The 24,720-nt window shown below is 43.2% G+C and overlaps 1 protein-coding gene across 2 annotated transcripts in view; it reads right to left on the bottom strand.

Annotated features, from left to right (window-relative positions):
• Window positions 1-365: 365 nt before the first annotated feature.
• The window catches only part of LOC117450555 (N-acetyllactosaminide alpha-1,3-galactosyltransferase-like), a 47,950-nt gene continuing 23,595 nt past the window's right edge, over window positions 366-24,720 (bottom strand). The window contains exons 1-6 of one of the 2 annotated variants that reach the window (XM_071203747.1): window positions 20,729-20,784; window positions 6,026-6,123; window positions 5,787-5,876; window positions 5,193-5,282; window positions 4,181-4,318; window positions 366-3,617 (exon numbers count right to left, since the gene is read on the bottom strand). In XM_071203747.1, the coding sequence (XP_071059848.1) occupies window positions 2,933-3,617; window positions 4,181-4,318; window positions 5,193-5,282; window positions 5,787-5,876; window positions 6,026-6,030 (1,008 nt within the window). In that variant the 5' untranslated portion in view covers window positions 6,031-6,123; window positions 20,729-20,784 and the 3' untranslated portion in view covers window positions 366-2,932. Of the gene's footprint in view, window positions 3,618-4,180; window positions 4,319-5,192; window positions 5,283-5,786; window positions 5,877-6,025; window positions 6,124-20,728; window positions 20,785-24,720 lie in introns of those variants that run through there. The other variant, XM_034088384.2, reaches the window with a different exon arrangement.

The raw sequence follows: 24,720 nt of genomic DNA, 5'->3' as shown, positions 1-24,720 counted from the left end.
TTGAACAGTATTCACTTAACTGCTACTATTGATAATTACCAGAGAAACTCAAGGGACCTCTTTTAATATCTGGAAATTGCAACAAGACTTTCTGCCATTTCAAATGTAACACACTTCTTAAATATCAGATGATAATACCCTGCAATCCCCCTTTTTATCTCCTTCTCAAGAGATAAACTTACACAAGGCATTTTGAAACATATCTACTGTGTCTGTCCCCCAATATCGTATAAATCTATCAGAAACTGAGACCCAAAGTACTTGAAATCGTGAAGGAACCATGAGGGGGCAGCTGAGTGCTAAGAAGCAGTCTCCTGGTGGTGATTCATCAGCCCGCCTGCCCGCCCCCCCCCCCCCGAAGGAATAGCCCACAACGAAAACTGATAGGGAGGGGGAGATGCGGCTTTCCATTCACGGGTGGAACTGATCAGAGAGAAGTAGACTCCTCTGCTGCCTCGACAAGTCCCTCAGCCCACTGCCAGCCGCTTCCAAGTCGTCTGCTGCATGGATGTCCTCGAGGTCCTTCTCCTCCAGTCCGCTGATGACAACATCCGAGTCGACCTCCTTGACGAGAGCCAGATCCGTCCTGATGTCGTCCCCTGGTCCTAGCAGGTGGTTTCCCCGCCGCACACTGGCTCCCGTGGTACGAGCTGTCCCCCTTTCCTCCTATGCGGACGGCATGAGAGATCCGCTGGGTCACTCGGTTGGGGCCGGAGAGCCTGGGGTTGATCCACTTTGTCCTGATGACCGTCAGCCTCCTGCGTCTCGGGTCCCCCTTTTGGCGTCAGCAACCTGTGTGGAGAAATCTGATACAAATCCCTCAAGCCTACGCTCCGGGGCCCTCGGCTGTTTGACCCACCACTGCGTAGGCCACTTGGAGCCTGTTGGTGGGGTGTCTTAAAACAACAGACGTCTGTGAACAGGTTTTCTAAATTAATTGTGCAGCTTCAGAATCTTAATACTTGGACTGTGCCAACTAAATAAGAACCCCAACATCTTTAGGTAAACTAAATAACATATTTCAATAGCTCTGAATTTCTGACAAGCATCTGTGTTTATTTTTAAATGAAATCCTTGAGATCCCATTAAAAATCTAAATATGATTTGAACTGCTAATGTTTCTGGTAAAGAAACACACTAATGTTATGGATTCAAAAACAACCAAAATCACGTACCGAAACCGTACCGAACCGTGACCCCCAAAACCGAGGTACGAACCGAACCGTGACTTCTGTGAACCGTTACACCCCTAATAGCTGTGCTTTATTTGTTTTTAAGTATCTCGACATATCCAAGAACTGTATTCGTAAAATGTACTTGAGTTTCTCTGGTAATTATCAATAGTAGCAGTTAAGTGAATACTGTTCAAACAAATGAAGCTGAGCGCAAGTTCAGACAGGAAGACCTAACACTCCGTATTGCTCGTCATGGCAATACTCGCTCCCTCCACTGGATGACAGGGAGCGCCTCTCCTTAGCCAACATATCACTTCCCTCCATTCACAAGCCTAATTATCGCACCTGTTAAACCCTCTATATATGCTCTCCCCTTTCCTATTAGCTGTCTTCCAGGCGTCAACGCGCAACCCTCCTCCACCCCTTCGCCTCCTGCTTCCAACTCAGGGCCAAGCTCAACCTTCTCCCTTCCAACCGGACCTAACCACTCATCACCACCACCAGGTCTAGACCCAGGGGGGTTCATCGGAAACGGTTCTTTCCCTTCCCGAATGATGTCCTACAAAACCTGGGCCTAGTCGCCAAAACACATTTCATTCACTTGTTATAAACTGTCATCATTATGTTTCATTTATATAATGTGACCGATAATAAACATGTATTTCATACATCACGTCTCTCCTGATTGAATACCTGTGTTTGTATTTTATATTGATTTCTCTGTTTTATCCTTTCATAAATGTGAGGACTAAAATGGCTATAAACAAGGGCTGGTTGGAGTAAACAGGGTGTTATTGCTCTGTGGGGGAGGTGTAGGTATGCAGGACAGGGGGCTGGGTGGATGAGAGTTTATTCTGCTTAAGATCTCTAGCATGTCATGTTTCAGGGAAGTCTACATATCTTGAATAGTATATGTGTGGGTTTAATTACTTTGTATTAATAATAAGCAGTCTGTGTAACCAGAAGTGGGGGGATGTGTGTGTAGAGGCTGAGGTAACTCCACCCCTTCCTGTGTGTGTTGGTATGAAAGCCTGTTCATCTTTTTGTTCGCCCTCTCTTCTCGCGCTGCTCAGACCGGAGGGTCTTGCTGCACGTGAACTAGGGCAGGGGTAGGCATACTCCTAACATTACGGATATGATATGATATGGCTTTGTATGGTATGGTAATGTATTATATTGTATTGCATTATTACCTTTTATAATTAAAACAGATTGTTGTTTAACCCTCGTCCTGGTTGTTTTGAGTGTTCCTTCTTTTGAAGCAAACTCATGGGATCGGCACGGAGAAGTCAAAACTTCTCCTTCAATATCAGACTGAAAGAACAACAATACGACATTAATGACAAAACTGGCAAAGTAAACAAAAAAATGTACTTTCAATATTGATCGAGCTCTAATGATTTGTCAATGCAACTACATCAAATTCTATTCAAATCCTTTTCTTCTATAGCTTAGCAGAGTACAGCATACTGGGTTCTCCCTTTAAGCTTTCCTCAGAAACTGATATGATGATATTAAATGTCCATTCCTCCAACACATATTTGGGAAATGGCAGGGAGCCACTGCAGTCACGGGATAAATATGTTTGCAACAAAAACATTTGATATCCGGGTAAAAGAAAAGCATGTATTTATATAAGAAGTTGCCACTCCATTATGAAAATACTTTCAGATCTGCAAAGTAATTCCTGAGAGAATAAAATGAGCCAGGGAGCACGAGAACCTGAGACATTACATGTGTTAGCATTTGTCAAGTTTTTAAGGTGTGCGAAGTGTGTCATAATATTTTGGTGCCCACAGTAATCGGGTGACTTGTATGTCGCGCCTGAAACCGATGCTGGTATCCCAGCAGTACTCTGGAGAGAGAACCTTGCTGGGTTTGTGGAGCAGCATGTACTTGTTCAGATGGCTCTCATCGTGCCACAGAGCCTCCACATTGTTCTGTTTGTCCTCCATGATGCCCTGATAGCAGGCCTCGGTCAACGCTTTCACATTCTTCCACGAGCCTCCGAAGACGGCAGCGTGGTAGTAAAAATCCCCAGTTTCCATGTACGCCTTGGAGTTTGGGTTGCGGTCGTAGGTGTAAAAATACTTTGGAAGGTGGTAGTAGTGGGCGTGGAGCAGAGCCACTGAATCCCCAAGAGCCTCTGATCCAAATCTCCCGGTAAATACCTGATCCACATCAAAGCAGAAGACGTGCGTGCAGTGGTGGCGAATATCAGACTCTATCACATCTGATATGCTCTTCATTCGCATCATAGAGACGTCCTGCCACCTGGAGTTCTTCTCCACTTTGATCACCTTCATGCTTCTCAGAGGAGACAACTTGATGTTAGGCACCTTCTCTGGCATGTCCGTAAACACGTAGTAGGTCACGGGCAAACCCACCATAAAGTGTTGCTCGGCTGAGTTCAGGAATGTGTGTAGGTAAGCATCAAGGTATCTTTTGAGGAAAAGAAAACAAGTCACTTTTCTGTTCGACTCTTATCACTCTACCTCCAGAGGAAACTGAGGTCCATTGATTGCAACAAAATGTTGCAGATCTTCTTTAGTCTGCTGCTGCAAGTAAAAACGGGTTGCTGCAATGTGCTGGGGCAGTGGTATCTGATCTGGTGACCAGAACCGACCAATCAAACAGTAGCCTATGATTTTATCCGTAACTGCACTACAATTCATTTTAACACTAGATGCAGCATGTCCACTTCACATGTTTATGAGTACAGTAAAACATATATTTTCAAAGTTAGCTATAGTAACTATAAGCACTGGGTTTTTTGGGGGGTCATTCTTTTGGGTTTTTTTGTCATTTTTTTCAGTTTGTTATACCCCTGTCTGCTTTAACAGAAGGTGCAGCCAACTTTTATTTTTTATTTTTTTACAGTCTGTCCAACCATCACCTAGATAAACATTAATGCACTAAACATACAGTTGGCTGAGCTGGAGGAGGTATTTAGGTTTGACGACAGATTATCTTTAGAGTTATTACTTTATTCATGTGAAACCAACCTGCCCACAGCAAAGACTGTTAGAGCCACAGAGGATCCTTTCATCTTGTGCATCTCGTCGTATAGGCGGGGGTCAAACATACCTTCCCAGATGATGGCAGCTTTCCAATATGTACAGGTTTGCACATCAGGTCTGGACCTGAAATATAAAACAAATATATTTTTTTAGACTGAATTCCCTTTTATAATACTCTTCTTTACCAACCTGAAGTATATCTGCTCCCTGATCTCACGGAAAATTGTAAGTGGCTACTGCCTGAGATCGAATGCTGTGGTTTTATTAAATATGCCAACTGCTAGGACTGTCTTAGGGAAGACAGCTTTTAGATGCGCAGCTCCTCTGTCTTGGAATAGTCTGCAAATTAAATGGAAACTGAACAATCTGGTGCCACTAAATGTTTTTAAAGCTCAGTTGGATGCTAGTCAATCGGAAGCTGTTGGTACCTGCTCATGTGGATAATTATGTAAATTATGCTGGATGATGTCCTTTTGTTGTTCTGTTTATGTTTTTATGTTTCATGTAGAACTACTTGAGCAGGTCTCCCTTGAAAAAGAGATCAATTATCTCAATGGGATTTATCTGTATAAATAAAGGTTTGAAATGAAATGAAATGAAGCTTACTACATAAGTTGTGACTTAAACATGTCATATGCATCTAAATATTTTTAGTAGAATTATTTTATATTTACACTCAACTTAGATTCAGTTAAATTATGTTGCACCAAAACTTTAACTGCAATTTCAGGTTAAACGTATACAATAGCTACCCTTCTGGTATGGATTAAGCACAAGTAGTTTCATGTGGCTCCATTAATTCAGCCAACATTTATTTATAAATACACCTTCTTCTTAGGAATTATTCAAAAAGGTGAAATACAAAAAACACCACTTATTTGTTGTTGCTGCCTTATGTCCAATCAGATGAAACCTGCGGCTTCTCAACATGATAGATAAATGTCTGTGTTGGTCTCAGGACTATCTGTTCAGCCTGTAAACGGTCTTCTGGTCTTACTGAAGATTGAGACTGGCGTCCACACTGCTGTCCAGATTTTTTGCACTTTCCAAATGGCATTTCTCCATAGGTATGAAGCTCATTAAAAGTCTAAAACAAAAAATAAAAACACATGTTCATTAAAGGTGGGGTAGGTAAGTTTGAGAAACCGGCTCGAGATCGCTAGAATTTGAAAATACACAACCGGAGAACATCTGCCACTTCCTTATTGAGCCGCTCCTCCAACACACACGAACGCGCACATGACCAATGAGGGCACGAGATATGTTTGTGTCCCGATGGAAGGCTGACAGGCAGGTAGGCCAACCAATCCGTTTAGCCGGGCCGGCTAAACGGATTGGTTGGCCTACCTGCCTGTCAGCCAGTACAGTATTACGGCTTCTACAGATGAAATTTTTTTATGGATTTTTTTGTCAAAGCACTTAAGATATTCATTGCTATCGGGATGTTAAGAGCATTCCATGGAATATAACAAAAAGTGTATCTCGAGCCGGTTTCTGAAATGTACCTACCCCACCTTTAAGTAATGTTTGCATTTAGGCTTACAGTAATTGTTCTTGTATGTAGTGTCCCGTAAATGTATCACAGACTCACCTTACAGATGGAGATAACAAGTAGATAGCACAGAGTGTGATGGGAACAAAGAGCACACATTTGAAAACACTCCTCATCCTCTGAAGATGTCTGCGAAAAAAGAGCCAAAGATGTCAGATCAGTCAGATTACACAGAAATCTCTGATTCTTAAAATGCAGAAGTGTGTGGCACCGTAGTTTAAACAATAAAGTAGTATTTATTTATTTATTTTGTTTTTTATTTTAAAGATGTGAAATACCGCATTGTTGAAAAACGCTGGGGTCAAGGCTCAGTGTAAGGTGATCTCTCTTGTGAAAGAACGTGGCAGCAGCTGATGTCTCATGAATGAAACGGCACCTGAGAAAAGAAGAGGAAGTATGTTACTTATTGAAACAATTCTCATTGAATCTCATCGGTTCAAATTCGCCCATCTAGGTATGACCAATTGTGCACACAGGATAACGTTAAATTGACATACAAAGGTAACTTACCCAAGAGTCACCGACATTCATCCATAATTCATCAAATATTAGCTTTACCAGGTAAATACCCCACCCTTGATGTTGTCTTAAGACACGATTCGTCTCCCTGCGGTTCAGCTTTGTGTTCTGGGTCAAAATGCAGAGGGGGGGGCTTCTTGTTCAAAGCTATTCTCTGACGTTAACAGGAAAACTAACTGCCCCTCTGTTTATCAGGTGTGTTATCTACCGACGGATACCGCTCCTATTCACTTCTCATTAAGTCTTTATATGTCTACACCACGCCCTCTGTTATCTAACACCTAACTGTCGCCCATAGTTCGACGCATGACTTAAAAGCTGTGAGCTCATGAGGGCTCAGGGACGCTCGCAACCCTTCTGGACAGATTTATAAAAAAAATTGTATAACACTCCATTATTGAGAAATACCACCCCATGTGCAAGAGCCTGATTTCCACATTCACAACATACATGATGGACTCGCCAGTTAATGATGAAGGGAAAAAGTGAAAAAGTACGGAAGAGGATTAGGGCCACATTAGGACAATGTTTTGGGATGTGACTGAAAGTAAAAAAAACACTTTGATTCTGAGAAAAAAAAAAACTGAATTCTGACTTAAAGATGATTTTACTTTTGGTCTGATGCCAAACATGTTTTCCCATGTGGCCCTAATCCTCTTCAATAAAAAAACAAAGAATAAGCTAAACTTGTATATTTTTCATTGTTTTATTAGTGGGTTTAGTTTGTGTGAGAAGGTGTGGCACTGCACAATCATACCTTAATGATGACGAGCATTTTTACAAAGCTCCATTAAAGGGGACCTGTCATGCAAAATGCACTTTTGTACGTCTTTTATACATGAATATGTGTCCCCGGTGTGTCAGGGAACTCACCAAGTGTCAGAAAACACAACCCTCTCTCTTTTCCTCCATATACCCAAATCTCTAAAAACGGGGCTGCAACGGAGCTGATCCAGACGTTAATTTTTCTGATGTCAGAAAAGGGGTGCTCCGCCTATATGGGCAACTCTCCACATATCAGGGGAATGGGGGGTTGGGCCACGGCCACGGCCATTGCCGCTCGAAAGCGCTGGAGACGCTGTAGTACATATGCCAGGCATGTAAGTGGCGCTGTCGTCTGCCACAAAAGCAGCGAAGAAGACTTCCCGCGCATGGTTGCCATGGTTGCCCTTCTGTTTATTCTCCGCTGTGGCTCTTTTTCTCCCTCCCCGAGGCATGCGTTTGCTCCTGCTGCTGTAATTCAATGCAATCCCTCCCTCGCTGTAATTCTCTCCGGTTAGTCCACCAGCAGATGACAAACACCCACCTCTCCGCCTCTTCCAAGGGACGAGGGGACCGTGCGGCAGAGTTTCAGTTAGATTTTTTTCCGCCGGTCAACATGTCCGTTACATTTTAAATCTTCTGGACAAAATTAGAAAAGTGCCGGTCAAAAGTCTTCTTTGTTATTTATTGAGCTTTAAAACAAATGAATAATTACTCTATATAATCATATAAGAATAAAACACGGAGGACGGAGCCTCTCTTTTCCTCCTGCAGCTCATTTGCATTAAAACTACGTCACAGAATCAGGCCTTGCAAAAACAGGGCTGGAAAAGAGCAAATAGAGCGAAATGAGGCATGGATAAAATGCATGATCTGTTTGGTATTTTGAAAAACAAACTTCACAGACATGTTTTATATAGGTATGGCCCTACAATATATGTGTCAAATATAGCATGATAGGTCCACTTTAAGTGATATTCTATGGTACAACCATTCTCACAACTTGAGACTTTCTGATGTGTATCGACTTCACACATTTTAAAAAGCCTGCACTTTGTTGCTATTCAATGGAATCATCACTATGCTGGTTATATCGCTCACAGGCTCGGCACTCTACTGGACTCTATGGGTACTACCTTATCATGCAAGCATTCACCTACTGAGACTTCTATAGACGTAGCCGGCCCCGGGGCGGGCTTACTTGAATGCGCGCGCATCTCACCGTATAAAAGGAGGCCTCGCCTCCTGACTGTCATCCCTTTCTCTTCAGCGAGCGGAAGTGAAACACTGAGCAAGAGACGTGAAAAGAGAAAGAGAAAAGCAAGCATGGAACCACTCCTTGAGCACCGGACCTTCCCGACATGCCCTGGCCTGACCGCGGGGGCTGATCCGCACCGCCTGTGCTTCCAGTGCCTGGGGCCGGACCACGCCGAGGACGGCCTGAACCCGTCGCCGGCCTGCAACGCCTGCCGAATCATTTTCAGGACCTCGAGGTGGTGGAGATGGGGGAACAGGAGGACGAGGTGCCATTCATGTTCACCCTCCCGAGGGGCCAGGTGGCCGCTTTCCCGGAGGAGGAAGATGACGAGGACGCTTCGTTGTCCGGTATTTTCGGGTCCGGTGGCCAGGAGGGTCCAGCACACATGTCTGCGCGTCCGGCCTTCATCTCGCCCCCATTGCCAGATATCTGGAAGTGTGTGGAGGCGACGTGGCGGCGGCCATTGAAGACGAAGGCCCCAATAACAGCCATGGCGGGTATCATCAGGGTGCAGGGCCGCTCGGACACGGCTTGTCCCGGTCTGCCCCCCCTCGATGAGAGCAGAGGGAACGAAACCTCTGCCCCCGCTGCCACGGGACCGAGACACCTTGGAATATATTTGGACAAAATGTTCTGGCTCGGAGCACAGATGGCGGCTGCGGCCAATAATCTCTGCGTGTTAGGTGTCTCCCTGATTACCCCTCAGGCAGACGCCCCCTCCCGCCTCAGGACGGGAGCGATTATTATTATTATGTTACGTAATGTGGTGTTACTATGGCAACACATCCCTCGCCATAAAAGACGATATACGGGGTGGACTCGTTCAAATCCAGTTTTGGACAGTCTGCCGTGGTTCCATCCCATTTCAAGTGCTGTTCGACGCTCGGCACACTCTCCAATCACAGAGCTTGAGGACTATCAGGGGGTTTGTCAAGCGGAGAAAATACTTACTTCTGGGTGTAATATTCTGTAAAGCAAATGAGCTGCTCCGACCCTCGGTCCTGACGGATTCCAACTTGTGTTTATTAATCAAACAAATAAATAAACACAAGGATAATTAGTGTTATTGTTGAGTAAATGGAGAATTGCACAGGGGAAAATAACGTATCTATGCCACAATTTTAGATGCGAATTTTGTTAAACTAATACGTTTGCGCTGTGGACCAACACTATACATTGACGGGAAAGGGGGTAGCAATAAAGATTACACCCTTAAAGGCCCTGTCACACTGTCCCGAAATTGACACCCGATGGACACACGATAAAGGAAATGTTCAAATTCGGCTCTGATCGTAGCAACATCGGGCCATTCGTGAGGGCATCTAAGCCATCGTATGACCGCCGGTGGAGTTTCTCAGGCTCCGGCAGCAACTTCATGAGCGGCACTCGTGAGGGCATCTTGTCAAATCGTGTCATCTTCGTGTTATCATCGGTGCATTCACCCTCACTCTGATCAGGGCGAATGCCCGATGGCACCGATGATAACAAGATGCCCTCACGATGGCCTTACGAAGGGCAAAATGGACACACGAATTCAACACGAAAATGAACCTTCGCAAGGTCCTTCGGCAATTTTTTGGCATGCCAAAGATTTTGCCACCGCTCACGAAGTTGCTGCCGGAGCCTGAGAAACTCCACAGACGGTCATACGATGGCTTAAGATGCCCTCACGAATGGCCCGATGTTGCTACGATCACAGCCGAATTTGAACATTTCCTTTATCGTGTGTCCATCGGGTTGTTTTATTGCACAACAAAATCATGTAAACATATTATGTAAATAACCCAATTTGTGTTACTGTGAAACTAAAAAGGATATAATATATTATTTTGAAGGAGAGTTGACAGGAAGTTGTTGTTGCTATGGAAACAACATTACGGAGAAAACGTAATATTTTCTACATATAAAGACGGAGAAAGTAAAGAACAAAGTCTGAAAATATCAGCACAGTATCATAGTACTGTAACATAATTGTTTTTGGTACTTTCATTGCAGTTGTATGTCTTAAATGTAATGTAAATGTTGCCTTCGTGTGTGGTTCGGGGCCATCTTCGTGCGAAATTCACAATTCCATATTCGTGTGTCCATCGGGTGTCAACTTCGGGACAGTGTGACAGGGCCTTTAACAGTTACACAACATAACAGAAATAATATCGATAGCAGCATCCCTAGCAACCACCTTGGTAACAATGAAAACGTTGTATCGACACAATTTCCTGAAGTAATCTTCGTAATAACTAGCAAACTAAAGATCATGTACATCCACTGCACACATAATCTGAAATAACAACTCATATTTATCGCATCAAATGACATCATAACGCATTTTAATGGCCAAACTAACTTTAAAATAGGCATTTTCCACCGAGAATAAAACGAAGTTCGGCCATGTTTTTTTTTTCTGCAGGGAGAAATGTGAAGATCACGTGACATAGGAATGAATGGTGAAAACGTATGGATCTTACAATTTCAGAGGCGTTTTTGTAGAAATACTACGTCCTACGTTGTGGACCAACGTAGTTATTACACGTTTTTGTATGAGACTGGGTTGGCTGAACCCATACCGTGTTCCTGTTAGTGTTGACTTCCTGTCTACCTTCTTCTGTTCATTTATCTGATGTCCAGCGCTCCATCTCTTAGCATCTTTTCCTTTCACTCTCTTGGTACCCCTTAGCAACGTGTCGTTATAGTGCTTGACATCGGTCTGTACTACTGTATTAACAACCTGTCACATGTTCTGAATTGACCAATCAGAATCGAGTATACAAGCCTTATTACCCGGCTCCGTGATCACCCTGTCGGTTGTTCTTTTCCCTATAATAACCGCCTCGCTGCACATTATCCCTTACTTGATCCATTGTTGTGAAGTGTCTGGCCAAACTTGTGTGAAGAGGAATCTGCTCTGAATGTAGTGCATGAAAGGAGACCAGTTTTTATTGACGGGGTTATATTGTCATTTTGTGTTGAAGAGAGTTTTTCTAGGTCTGCATGATCTGTTGAACCAATGGTTAATAGATCATTTTGTTCTGTCTTTCCAGTTAAGTAACACGTTTTTCTTTGCTACAGATGTTGCTATAATAATTTAATGCTGTGGGAGAGTGATGGAGGAAAGATCACCTATAAAAGAGCGATGGAGGGGGTGAGGGTGATGCCGATGTTGAAGACCACTGACCGAAACCAGGTGACTTGAATGAGTTGTATTTCAGTTACGGGACATGAAAAATGTCTTATTACAGATGGTGTGGCAGTTAATGTCTGTCTGTTTTGGATCTGATGCCAAAGCCGGATTAACCATATGGGCACACATAGGGGCCCTTGAGCAAGAGAGGGCCCTCAGTGACAAGAGAAAAATAAAAGAAAAAAATTATTTTTTAATTTTGTTTGTGTCATGTCACATTGACATTGTGTCACGTGAGCTATAATATGGATGGTGCCAGTAGCAGCCAAACGCCTAGCGGGGCAGCGAAAAGAAAGAAAAAGAAAGAAAAAGGAAGAGAGAGTGGCTGCATTAAAACAATTCCCAACAATAAATAGCTTTTTCTAAAAAGCTAAATGTGACGAATTAGGGCAACCACAAGGATCAGTGACGGTCACGGAGCATGAGGATGTTGTTGAGCTAACGAGCAATGTTAGGATTTTGATGAACTTATCACAGACTTTGCAAAGAAAAGGGCAAGGAAGAAACACTTCTAAAAGGTAAGATCCATTGATTTGAGGGATTGACTTACAAACATTCTCTCTCTATTGCTTACATACACACATACATACACACACTCACTCACTCACTCTCTCTCTCTCTCTCTCTCTCTCACACACACACGCACAAACACACACACCCACACACACTCTCTCTCTCTCTCTCTCTCTCACACACACACACACACACACACACACACACACACACACACACACACACACACACACACACACACACACACACACACACACACACACACACACACACACACACACACACACACACACACACACACACACACACACACACACACACACACACACACACACACACACACACACACACACACACACACACACACACACACACACACACACTCTCTCCCTCTCACATACACACACACACACACACATACATACACACACACAATAATATCTTCTATCACATATACTGATCACTTAGTTGAGAAACCACACAGGGGCGACGGGTACTGTAGGCTAGGGAAGGCTAAGCCTTCCCAAATATTTTTGTCACTGCATCCTGGTAAAATAAAATTATATATTTTCTGTCTGCGACAAGGTAACAGACAAAACTGCATTGTGAAGTGAGGCGTTCAGGGGGGACGGGGTGGACCCGTTCAAATCCAGTTTTGAAAATAATTTGATCCAATCGGTATATTGGTATATGTACACCATAACGGTGCACAGCTCGAAAGGGACACCTGGTGGTTAAAGCACGTTATTGAAATGTATTATTTTTATTATTAGATATTAATAGGAGACACAGACAGACAAACTAATAAGGCTTTATTTAAACATTAAAGAATACTTTAGGTTAAGGTCTTATTTTGAATAAGAAAAAAGCTTTGTGCCAAGAGCAAGGACTGTCTCAGGTAAGACAGCTTTTATGTGCGCAGCTCCACTTGCTTGGAACAATCTTCAGCAAGAATTGAAACTGAGCAATCTCATTCCTCTGCATGTTTTTAAAGCTAGGGTAAATGAAATGCTTGCCGATACAATGGGCACTTGTAAATGTCTATAACTATGTATCCTGTAAATATAATGTATAATGTCCTTTATTGTTTTATGTTTCATGTGGAACCTATATGCTGCAGGTCTCCCTTGAAAAAGAGATCTATGATCTCAATGGGACCAATCTGGTTAAATAAAGGTTTGAAATGAAATGAAAATTTGGGGGTATAAATAAGCCTGTCAAAGTACTAATATATTGCTTTCCTGCAATGTTAACTACTGTATGTGTAAGCACTTATTTTAACTGATATTATACATATGTATTATACTCTTATAAGATGTATGTAGATAGTATAAGAAATGTTCAGAATACGACTGTTTAATGGTGGAGTTATAGCCTACACACATATTGATAGATGTCTTGTAATGCACTGTTGAGGAACCTCAAGTTTTTCATCTCCGACCTTGTGAGTTATTGAACATTCAATGAATAAAGAACACAGAATTATTAAATATAAAACACAGAATGTGTGTGATTATACTAAATGATTTACAAATAAACACCACTGCATATTTACAACTGTTAAACATGCTGATGTAACGCAAATGTTTCCAACTTGGGATCAATAAAGTATATCTTATCTTAAGCTGATCGATGGCTACTGCCATATTTGCAAAATGTGCCTCTGAACCTTGACAAGTGCATGTTTCAGGCTTATCAATTAACAACAGGAGGGGTCACAAACATAAGACCAGCAATAAAGCTCTTCTGACCTTAGCTGGCATGTGGGTATATATTAATGCTGCCCATTATGGGCACAAGCAATTTTCACCCATTTATTAATTATATGTTTTAAATGTGAGTGTTTCCTATCCCCTAAACCTCCAGGGTGTAGACAGTTTAATACTGGCAACTTCTTATTATGGGAAATACGAAAACGTCTTTTAAAACTACAATTCCCAGTAGAGACGTGCCATGGAACAAGTTGTGAAGCCAGCATGTGTAGTTCTGGGGACGTGGTGGGGGAGGGGGGGACGGGGTGGACCCGTTCCAATCCAGTTTTGGACAGTCTGCCGTAGTTCCATCCCATTTCAAAGTGCTGTTTGACGCTTGGCGTAACCCTCAGCGCACACTCAAACATCCAATCACAGAGCTTGAGGACTATCACAGGGTTTGTCAAGCGAACTGGAGAGAATACTTACTTCCGGGTGTAAAATTCTCTAAAGCAACTACTATGAGCTGCTCTGACCCTCGGTCCTGACGGACTCCAACTTGTGTTTATTAATCAAACAAATAAATAAACACAAGGATAAGTATGTGTTATTGTTGAGTAAATAACAGTGTGTGGTTTAGAAAAGAATACAAAATTAGAAGGAAAAAACGATGAAACAATACAGATTTCAGTTTTCTTAGCCCCTACTCTCCCCATAACTGACGGCAACAAAAGTCCTACATTATTCAATTAAAATAAAGAAGTAAAAACAATAAGTGTGGCTTGATATTGAGTAAGAAAAAGGTTGATAAACGCTGTGAGAATGGATCTGCGGAGAGCATTTCACCGCGATCACAATTTGTCTATTACCAACGTTCAGGGAGCTCTATGCAAGTCAATGGGACGCCCTGCCCGTTGAAAACTGACTCTCAAGGTACCCTGTCCGTAATAAAGTGACGGGGAGGGGCCCTGACCGACCGTCAACCTGTGACGGTTTGGGAGTGAGAACGTGTTGTTCCACTAGCAGTGATTGGATATTGTGCGGCTGTAGAGCAGAAAACAGTGGGGCCGATATCAGTGAGATATCACTTTTACGAGTGAAGGCAGTCACTATAACACTAAAACTACTCTTTACAATGAGGTAACTAACTACAGAGTTAAGTATTATACAGGTATATGCCAACAACTAATACAAGGAAAAATTAGGTTTGATTTAAAGATATTTTTAAGGATATTATAGTTAGACCTACCATTTGTTTCCTATCCACTTGATGTCCTACATTTGTTTGATTGTGTCGACACTTATGTGTTTGTTGTGTGTGGTAGAAACAATGGGTGAAATGTGATGAGAGCCACATGACTTGGGGCTGAGAAGCAGGTCAGACTCGCAGTATAAAATCCACTGGACGTTTTGGTTGGTCTTTCAACATTTATTTTCCAGCAAAAACAAAACAAAATACGAAATCAATATTTAACGTAAACTTAAACAGATCCTAATAATCCTTCTTTTTGGTAAACATAAGGCTGCGTCTGTGTGTCAATGACGGTATTGCTGCCGCCTGCTGCCCTCCCGTCACACACCGCACCTCCAACTTAAAGCTTTAGCCCCGCCCCCTTCACCTGAGCAAAGCGCACCTCTCACTGAAACAGACAAATGTATTAATACAAGTTCCAAGTAAATCAAAAAAAAAAAAAACTTAAATGCGTCTCCTACACATACATTAAACCCTCCTTTTGTTGTACTTTGAAAACATGCCTTTTGAAATGGTTTCCCTCCCAGCACATTTTCATAATCATTGAACTAAACAAGAACTCAATGTGAAATGGATTATATATTTTGTCTTTCATCCAAGATAACAATCTTCACGTGCACAATTTTAAATAAAAATAAAAATACTAATTTCAAGGTCACTGGTCTTTGTTTGTTGTATTACGTTCCCTTCCGAATAGGGGAATCAAAGGGAAGCAACACAACCAGATTGGTATTGGTAATTATTATAAGGGGTTTATTTTAGACAGCAATGTAAACAAAAGGCAGGCAGGCAGCCTGAAACAAACAAAGGAAGGACTCTAACACAGGAGTCTAGTTATATGTGGGGAAAAAAAATACTAGTACACTAACTAAAGAACGAAACAAAACCTCACTTCAAGAGTGGTACAACTAACAAAGGGAGTCTAAACAAAACACAGCTAAACTAAAGGCAACAGTCACAAATCCTAACTATACTCTAAACACTAACTAACCTACTCTATACTCTGCTAACACACAATATCACACGGAGATAGACACACAAGATTAACCACAGAATGAAGAGCAAAATGCGAGCGGCGTCTGTTCACTCAACAGAGCCTCCCGAGAGTATAGTTGTTCCCGGGCTTTATAATCATCTGCAGCAGGTGTGCGCCGGCGGTGCGCTGCGACTGGAAGACGTCGGGTCCGGCGTGCTCCAATCACGATCTTCGGAGGCGGACCAGAGGATGGGCAGCCAATGACGTCAGGGCTACTGCGCAGCTTATTTAAATATTACACACACAGCTGAAAACATTCACAGGCGGATTAATGAGCAGACAGAAACAGCAACCGTAACAGTCTGAGTAATGTTTTCAGTGTTATTTCAACACATCCTCACTCCCAAGTCGGCCTATGTTGACGTTATGTCAAGTCCCCTGTGTCGGCTTTTTCAAACGCAAGGGGGGGGCCTTAGCATACATTTTCAACCTTCCGGGATGTCCATAGGCTTCTTTATAGCTCCCTAAACGTATGTTGTAGACGACTTGAGATCGCGAGCTAATGCTACCCGCAGATCCATTCTCACAGCGTTTATCAACCTTTTTCTTACTCAATATCAAGCCACACTTATTGTTTTTACTTCTTTATTTTAATTGAATAATGTAGGACTTTTGTTGCCGTCAGTTATGGGGAGAGTAGGGCCTCAGAAAACTGAAATCTGTATTGTTTCATCGTTTTTTCCTTCTAATTTTGTATTCTTTTCTAAACCACACACTGTTATTTACTCAACAATAACACACAATTATCCTTGTGTTTATTTATTTGTTTGATTAATAAACACAAGTTGGAGTCCGTCAGGACCGAGGGTCGGAGCAGCTCATAGTAGTTGCTTTAGAGAATTTTACACCCGGAAGTAAGTATTAGGCTTGTTTGAGACAAGCGAGACCTGCGCAGACCTGCGCAATTTCGATCAACGTCTTGCTAGTGCGTTGCATGATGGTTAGTCATGGTCATGGTTAGTCATTTTGTCCGACATGGGCCGACATGGCCGACATGGGCCGACTATTTATATATACTGACTCAGGTCGACTATTTTCATTTCCTCGGTCCTCGGTCTCACCGGAAGTTGCCGGAGGAGCGAGGAACGATAATGGAGGAGCGATAACCGAGGAACCACCAGACCATCCTCCGATGAAATCCTCAGACACTCGCCCCGCTCATACTTGCCAACCCTCCCGATTTTCGCGGGAAACTCCCGATTTCATTGCCCGGTTTCCTCCCGGGGTCATATTTCTCCCGCATTTCTCCCGATTTCTGACAAAATCAGATTTACTCAGGACTGTTTGCACTCAGACTTTAATACAGCTACACCATTGTTTGGTTTCCGTGGTCGCGCGTCTCTTTAGTAGCGCGTGCAACTGAAAGTCTGAGAGGGTGAGCCGATAGTCACAGAAAACAGAACAAGAATCGCCAACTATACCCTCTGCTCACTCCTTTCCTGAAAAATACAGGTCCAGCCTGCTCCATCAAGGAGGATCTGATGGTTCACTGTGTCGAATGCAGCAGACAGGTCCAAAAGGATGATGACAGAGGAGAGGGAGGTTTCTTTAGCAGTGTGCAGTTCCTCAGTGACAGCAAGGAGGGCAGTTTCTGTGGAGTGACCTGCCTTGAAACCAGACTGGTGCGGATCCAGAAGGTTGTTCTGATGGAGATAGCAGGAGAGTTGTCTAAAGACAGTGCGTTCAAGTGTTTTAGACAGGAACGGGAGGAGAGAGACAGGCCTGTAGTTTATAACATCTGACAGGTTGTGAGTGGGTTTCTTTAGGAGAGGGTTTACTCTCGCCTCCTTGAGACTGTTTGGAAAGTGACCAGACGTTAGAGAAGTGTTGATGAAATGGGTGAGAAACGGTAGAATATCAGGAGCGATAGTCTGAAGGAGGTTTGAAGGGATAGGGTCCAGAGGACAGGTGGTAGGGCGGGCAGAGGTAATGAGGGTAAGAACCTCACTTGGAGAGAGAGGGGAAAAGGAGGTTAGTGTGTGGGTGAAAGGAGGGTGACCCAGCGGTGAGTAAAATAAGAGCGAATATCATCAACCTTTTTTTCAAAGTAGTTAACAAAGTCGCTTGACAGAAGGGAGGGGGGAAGGGGCTTTGGGGGGGTCCAGGAGGGAGGAGAAGATGGAAAATAGTTTTTTGGGATTGGAATAGGAAGATTGGATCTTATCTTGAAAGAAAGTGCTTTTTGCCTGAGAGATCGAAAAGAGAAAGAGGAGAGGAGAGCCTGATAGGTTAGGAGGTCGTCACGGTGTTTGGATTTCCACCGTTTCCGCTCTGCTGCCCGAAGGACGGTTCTATTAGCACGCAGTGCATCATTTAGCCAGGGAGCAGGAGGGGACTGACGAGCCTGCCGAGATGTGAGAGGACAGAGAGAGTCCAGAGAGGATGAGAGAGTAGAGAGGAGAGTTTCTGCAGCAGAGTTTGGAGGCAGGAGTTGGAACGAGTCAGAGGAAGGGAGGGCTGAGAGCACAGAGGAGGCAAAGGTAGAGGGGGAGAGGGAACGAAGGTTACGGCGGACAGGTGCAGGATGAGAAGAGATTAGTTGGTTATGTTTGGAAAGGGGTAAAGAGAATGAAATGAAGAAGTGATCGGATGTGTGGAGCGGGTTCACAGAGAGGTTAGAAGTAGTGCAGTTCCTTGAGAATATGAGATCAAGGACATTGCCAGCTTTATGAGTCGGTGGGGACGGAGACAGTGAGAAAGCAAAGGCGGTTAACAGAGATGTTAGTTTGTCTATCTTCCCCGTCTGGGGGTTGAAGTCTCCGAGAAGTACAGCGGGAGGACCAGTTTCAGGGATGTGTGAGAGGAGATGATCTAATTCCTCCAAGAAGTCCCCCAAGGCGCCTGGTGGACGGTAGAGAACAACAATGGTTAATTGTATAGGATGGGTTACTGTGACGGCATGGAATTCAAAGGTGGAAGGAGTGAAGTTAGGTAGCTTGAAGAGGGAAAAGCTCCATTTGGGAGAGAGCAGGAGACCAGTGCCACCTCCTCTGCCGGTGAGTCTGGGTGTATGGGAGAAGGAATATGCTGTGGAGAGAGCTGCTGGGGTGGATGTGTTGGATGGAGTAATCCAGGTCTCAGTGAGAGCAAGGAACTCCAGAGACTGCAGGGAGGCGGAGCCAGAGATGAAGTCAGCCTTAGGAACAGCTGACTGGCAGTTCCACAGGCCGCCTGAAACTAGATGTTGGATCTCTGTGGAGCATGTGGGATAGACGAGAGCAGGCCGGTTATATCAATTACGAGATACACAGGGCCAGTGATAATTGCGAGAAGACACATAAACAGGAATGGAGAAAATACACATGATTATAGCATGAGGGGCTAAACAACCAAATAAAATAAAACACCAGCGACACTTAGCTCAATCAAAGTAGGATTTGCCTCCTCTTTGACTCCCGCAGGACTCTAATGTCTTAGCCTGTCTGACGCTGAAGCTGACGCTCCAGGAAAGTGCTACCTAAAATGGACACCTGATTGCTGAGTTCTCACAGCTGTGGGGCCACGTCCCTTTAATTAGTTAACTCTCTGCAGCTGATGGGCCTCAAAAGGAAATTGAGACTGGCTTGTTATTGTCTTTTAAGTCAATTACATTAAACCCTAAGTTATAAAGTCCCACTCTTGACCTGACTATCAACATCGGCACCTCTGTTGTTTCCCCGACCCAGAATGCAAGGAATATGGGTGTGATCCTAGATAACAACCTGTCCTTCACTGCAAACATCGCTGCTACAACCCGCTGCTGCAGATACACGCTTTACAACATCAGGAGGATGCGTCCCCAGCTGACCCAGAAAGCCACGCAGGTTCTGGTCCAGGCTCTCGTCATCTCACGCCTAGACTACTGCAACTCCCTCCTGGCTGGTCTGCCTGCATGTGCCATCCGACCTCTGCAGCTCATCCAGAATGCAGCGGCTCGTCTGGTCTTCAACCTTCCTACATTTTCCCACACCACGCCGCTCCTCCGCTCCCTCCACTGGCTTCCGGTAACTGCTAGAATCCACTTCAAGACACTGGTACTTGCGTACCATGCTGCGAATGGATCTGACCCTTCCTACATCCAGGACATGGTTAAACCGTACACCCCAGCGCGTGCTCTACGCTCTGCATCAGCCAAACGACTCGCTGCACCCTCGCTGCGAGGGGGACCCAAGTTCCCATCAGCAAAAACACGTGGGTTTGCTATCCTGGCTCCAAGATGGTGGAATGAGCTCCCCATTGACATCAGGACGGCAGAAAGCTTACACACCTTCCGGCGCAGACTGAAAACTCATCTCTTTCGACTCCACCTCGAGCGATAGAATTACTAACAAAGAATTACTAACAGAGCACTTATAAAGGACTGGCTTATCTATAGCCAGTTGAGTAGCACTTGACATACTTGGCTCTATGAAACCTGATGTACTTATATGATTCTGTTTTCTTCAAGGTTGTGTCTTCCTGGTTGAATGTACTTATTGTAAGTCGCTTTGGATAAAAGCGTGTAATGTAATAATAATGTAATGTTATAAAGTTATGAGTTTAACCCTTAATACAGTTACACCTACTCAATAAAGCTCTTAGTATTCTACAAATGTTTAAATCAAAGTTAACCCTAGCAGTCAGTTAGTTCAGTTTTAAGGTTTCAGTCAAATTACTTGTCCCAAGTTTCTGCCTGACAGATACTGTAGCGGTTTTGAGATTTAAAATCACAATTTCAGTCAGATCAACTACAAAGCATTGATACAGAATACACACACTGAAGCAGAGAAGTCTAAAAACAGAATGTTACTCACACAATTCTAGAAGTGTCCAGTTGCTTTCTTGTCAAAATCGAGTTGCACACTGGCAGGTCAGTGATTAGGATGGGATTTAAATACTGTTTCTGTGGGGGAAGTGGGGGGAGTGGCCTGAGATCACAGCTGATGGGCCTCAATCGAGACTGGCTTCCTCCTGACTCGTTATTGTCTTTTAAGTCAATTACATTAAACCCTAAGTTATAAAGTTATGAGTTTAACCCTTAATACAGTTACACCTACTCAATAAAGCTCTTAGTATTCTATAAATGTTTAAATCAAAGTTAACCCTAGCAGTCAGTTAGTTCAGTTTTAAGGTTTCAGTCAAATTACTTGTCCCAAGTTTCTGCCTGACAGATACTGTAGCGGTTTTGAGATTTAAAATCACAATTTCAGTCAGATCAACTACAGAGCATTGATACAGAATACACACACTGAAGCAGAGAAGTCTAAAAACAGAATATTACTCACACAATTCTAGAAGTGTCCAGTTGCTTTCTTGTCAACATCGAGTTGCACACAGACAGTGCACTTACAACTATAAGCATGTGTAGATGTTAATCTAATACAGCTCCGGCGATCCACTAACACCCCCCCCCCATGCGGTGGTTTTGAAATGCTCCCGATTTCTGAGGTCTCAAGGTTGGCAAGTATGACCCCGCCCCCTTACTGTGTATCGCTCACTGATTGGACGATGCAGCGCATTAACTGATCTGATGCTTCTTGACATGAGAGCAGTTTCCCAGCGGAGTGAAGAAAACACATGAACCTCACGGGAGTCACTCCTCAGTTTATACCGTGTTTTGTTTCAATTCATGTTTCATTTAGTTACAAATATGTGATATATCTGAACAACAAAGTGGTCAAAAATCATTTTATTCGTTTTACATTTTCATTTATTGTCATTTCCATTCAGTCAGTCATTAAGTGCTATTTAAAATGTTAATGTGCTACATATCCACACATTCAAACAAAGTGTGCAATCCAATGAATGTTGAGAATGATAATATATCTCTTTTTCTTCTCTCAATTATTTTATTTCTATTGTGCACTCAAACTAGTACGTGTTCGTTTATACATTTTAAGAATGGCGTTTATCTTTTTTGAGAATGAGTTCTTATTTTATTTTATTTATTGGGGTCTACAACAGATGATACAAATGTTTGTGTCAGTAAATGTGTGGCGGGTGAAAATAACGGGGACAGAGCTGCTGTCAGACGAACAGCTGTGCGGTGTCATCACAAACGGACGTCGCTTCACGTGACGCTCGGAGGAAAGGACGTCCCATTGCTCTTAAAACTCATTTCCCTGCTTCTCGTGGTTTCCTTGCGTCCCTCCATGCTTCCCTGGTGGGAGGGACTAGACGCAGGGAAATGACGCAAGTGAGGGAATCAAGGATTTCATTTAACCGACCTGAGACCAAGCCCCCAGGAAGTGCGCCGGACTCAGATGGAAATATTCGTGCTGGCCAAACGGCGGTACTGCACATCCTTTTGGTTGCCAAACACTTTTTCCCATTGACTTACATGGGGAAAGAGTGGTCTGTAAATCGGTGGATAATTTTTTTTAAACTAAATAAACTACCCAGTATGAACACTTGTATAGCCCTTATTAAAAACATTCGTTCCTCAAGTTGGAAAAATGTGCTAATAACGTTATTCTGAGAGTTATTTCCCTCGGCATTATGAACGCGCATCTAACCCACGGGACCGCGCCGCCCGGCACGTTCATGTTACGTGTTCAGCACAACATGAGTTTCTCTTTACCCATGGATGCACAATAACAACGGACCCATATCGCCTTACTGCCAGCCCACGGAGCTGTAATAATGGATATATTGCACATGTTTGCTGTAATTCATCATTTGTAAAATATTATACTACATGGGCTGTATGATGTAAATCTTGTACCGTAAATGTTGTATTAAATAAAGTTAATATTACCGACGTAGATTAACGTTCCTGTAGCTTCTTATTGCACTAACAAGTTTATTGCACTGTGTATGTATATATATATATATATATATATATATATATATATACAGTGCAATAATTATTTCATGCTAAATGAAGCTCTGTTGGATATCACTAGATCCTGTTACAGCATAATAGAAGTACGATTGATGTGTACATTAGCATAATTACTAGCTAGCCGCTAGCTGCTAACTGCATAATAACAAGCCATTACCATGCTGTCATGAACACACGGTGCTGTTACATGTACGCAAATTGACGTGCTTGATTTGAACGAGCATGTTGGTTAAAGTTGCGCATACGCTATGAACACACATACGGGTACTTCTCAGGCATGCCGGGTAATCTGTGACGTTTCACTCTCTCAAAAGTTGGGCCATTTTATCATCATGCGCTCATGAGCAACTCTCATAGGAATGAATGAGGCCCCGCCTCCCACGCTGTATCCAGTTCTTATTATACATCCATGCCTGAGACGGGGCCTTGCTCTGGAGGCTCACCTACATGAGACGTTGAAATCTCGCGGGACAAAGACGCCTGCAGCCTTGAGAGCGAGACGCGGCGGCGCAATTCCTCCCCACGGGCTGCGGAAGCGAAATGCTTGATGGGAAACGGCTCGCTGGTATCTCGAGCTGAGCGCTCATTGGTGGTGTTTACCACGTGCTGCTGATGAAGCTCAAGAAAAATCAAGTAGGTTAACTATTCAGCTGGCGTTACATTTGAAAAACGAGTAATCTGATTACAGTTACTTTCGTAAACCTGAAGTGAATACATTTTGGAATACTTATTGGAATTATTTGTGGAAAAGTTTCCTCACAAAATGTAATATTCATTACCGGCAGAACTGTGTGCACACTGCACAGCGCTGCAGCATGTCTGTGAGCGAGAGAGAGATGCAGCGTGTCTGTGAGGCCCCGCCCCCGCACGCAGATGAGAGAGAGAGATCTCTTTTAAAATATATTGAAAGTTAGAAACGGAGATGGTTAGATAAATTGTGCAAGATAACATTTATGTAGCATTTCTTTATTGTCGAAATGATGACATTTCATAACGGGATGAAATCAAAGTGAATGGCCTGCTGCTGCTGAATGCATGGGGCAAGTGACTGGAAAAAGTTTTAAAAGTTATTACATCGTTTCAGATAATAAATAATAATGATAATTCATTCTATTTAGGGGCGCCTTTCAAAGCACCCAAGGACACCTTACAATTCATAACATATTCCAAGGAAAGGTTTTAAGACGGTACAAAGAATGCAGTCCGGGTGATGTTTTTTATGTGGGGTGCAGATGAGAGAGCTGTCCAGAATGACACCAAGATGTTGTGTTTGAGTTCTTGATAAGCCATGAAAACAGTAAAAGACATGTCTCCTGTGCACCAAAACATACCCATCTGTTATGGAAAAAGAAAGTATTCCAAAAGTAATCTGAATACTATTTATACAATTCTGGGCTATATCAAAATCGCTGGCCCGCGATAGTGTCTATTGGTTACATGTCAGCCCTTGGACAAATGTAGTTGGTGATCCCTGCCATACACACTGTTCATACTGCTCACAGGCTGCTGTGTATATCTAGTGTATTCATACCCCTCACTGTTTATTCATCATTCAATTCATTCTATATTTTATTCTGTAGATTGTGTACATTACTTTCCACTTCACTGCTTGTTGCACCTGGTTAGAAGCTAAACTGCATTTCGTTGTCTCAGTACCTGTAATCTGTGCAATAACAATAAAGTTGAATCTAATCTTGAGCAGGAACAGTGGCGGCGCCAGGGGTAGGCTACAGCCATACCAAGAAATGGCTTAGCCCTACCTTAGCCCGACCATGACAAATTATGTTAAAGTAAGCATGTTGAGAACACGGATTGTGAAAATCTACCGTGTCCACAACACACAAACTGATCCTGCTGTAACAACAAGTGCACGTTACTGACGCAATATGGTTGAGACCATTCAGGGTTATGCTAGAAGAGGGGTGCAAGGAATTCTCTCTCTCTCTCTCTCTCTCTCCTCTA

Source organism: Pseudochaenichthys georgianus, chromosome 1, assembly GCF_902827115.2.
Source record: "Pseudochaenichthys georgianus chromosome 1, fPseGeo1.2, whole genome shotgun sequence".
In the NCBI taxonomy this organism is placed as follows: Eukaryota; Metazoa; Chordata; class Actinopteri; order Perciformes; family Channichthyidae; genus Pseudochaenichthys; species Pseudochaenichthys georgianus.
The sequence above is the reverse complement of the archived record's forward strand: the minus strand, read 5'-3'. Positions and strand labels throughout refer to the sequence as shown.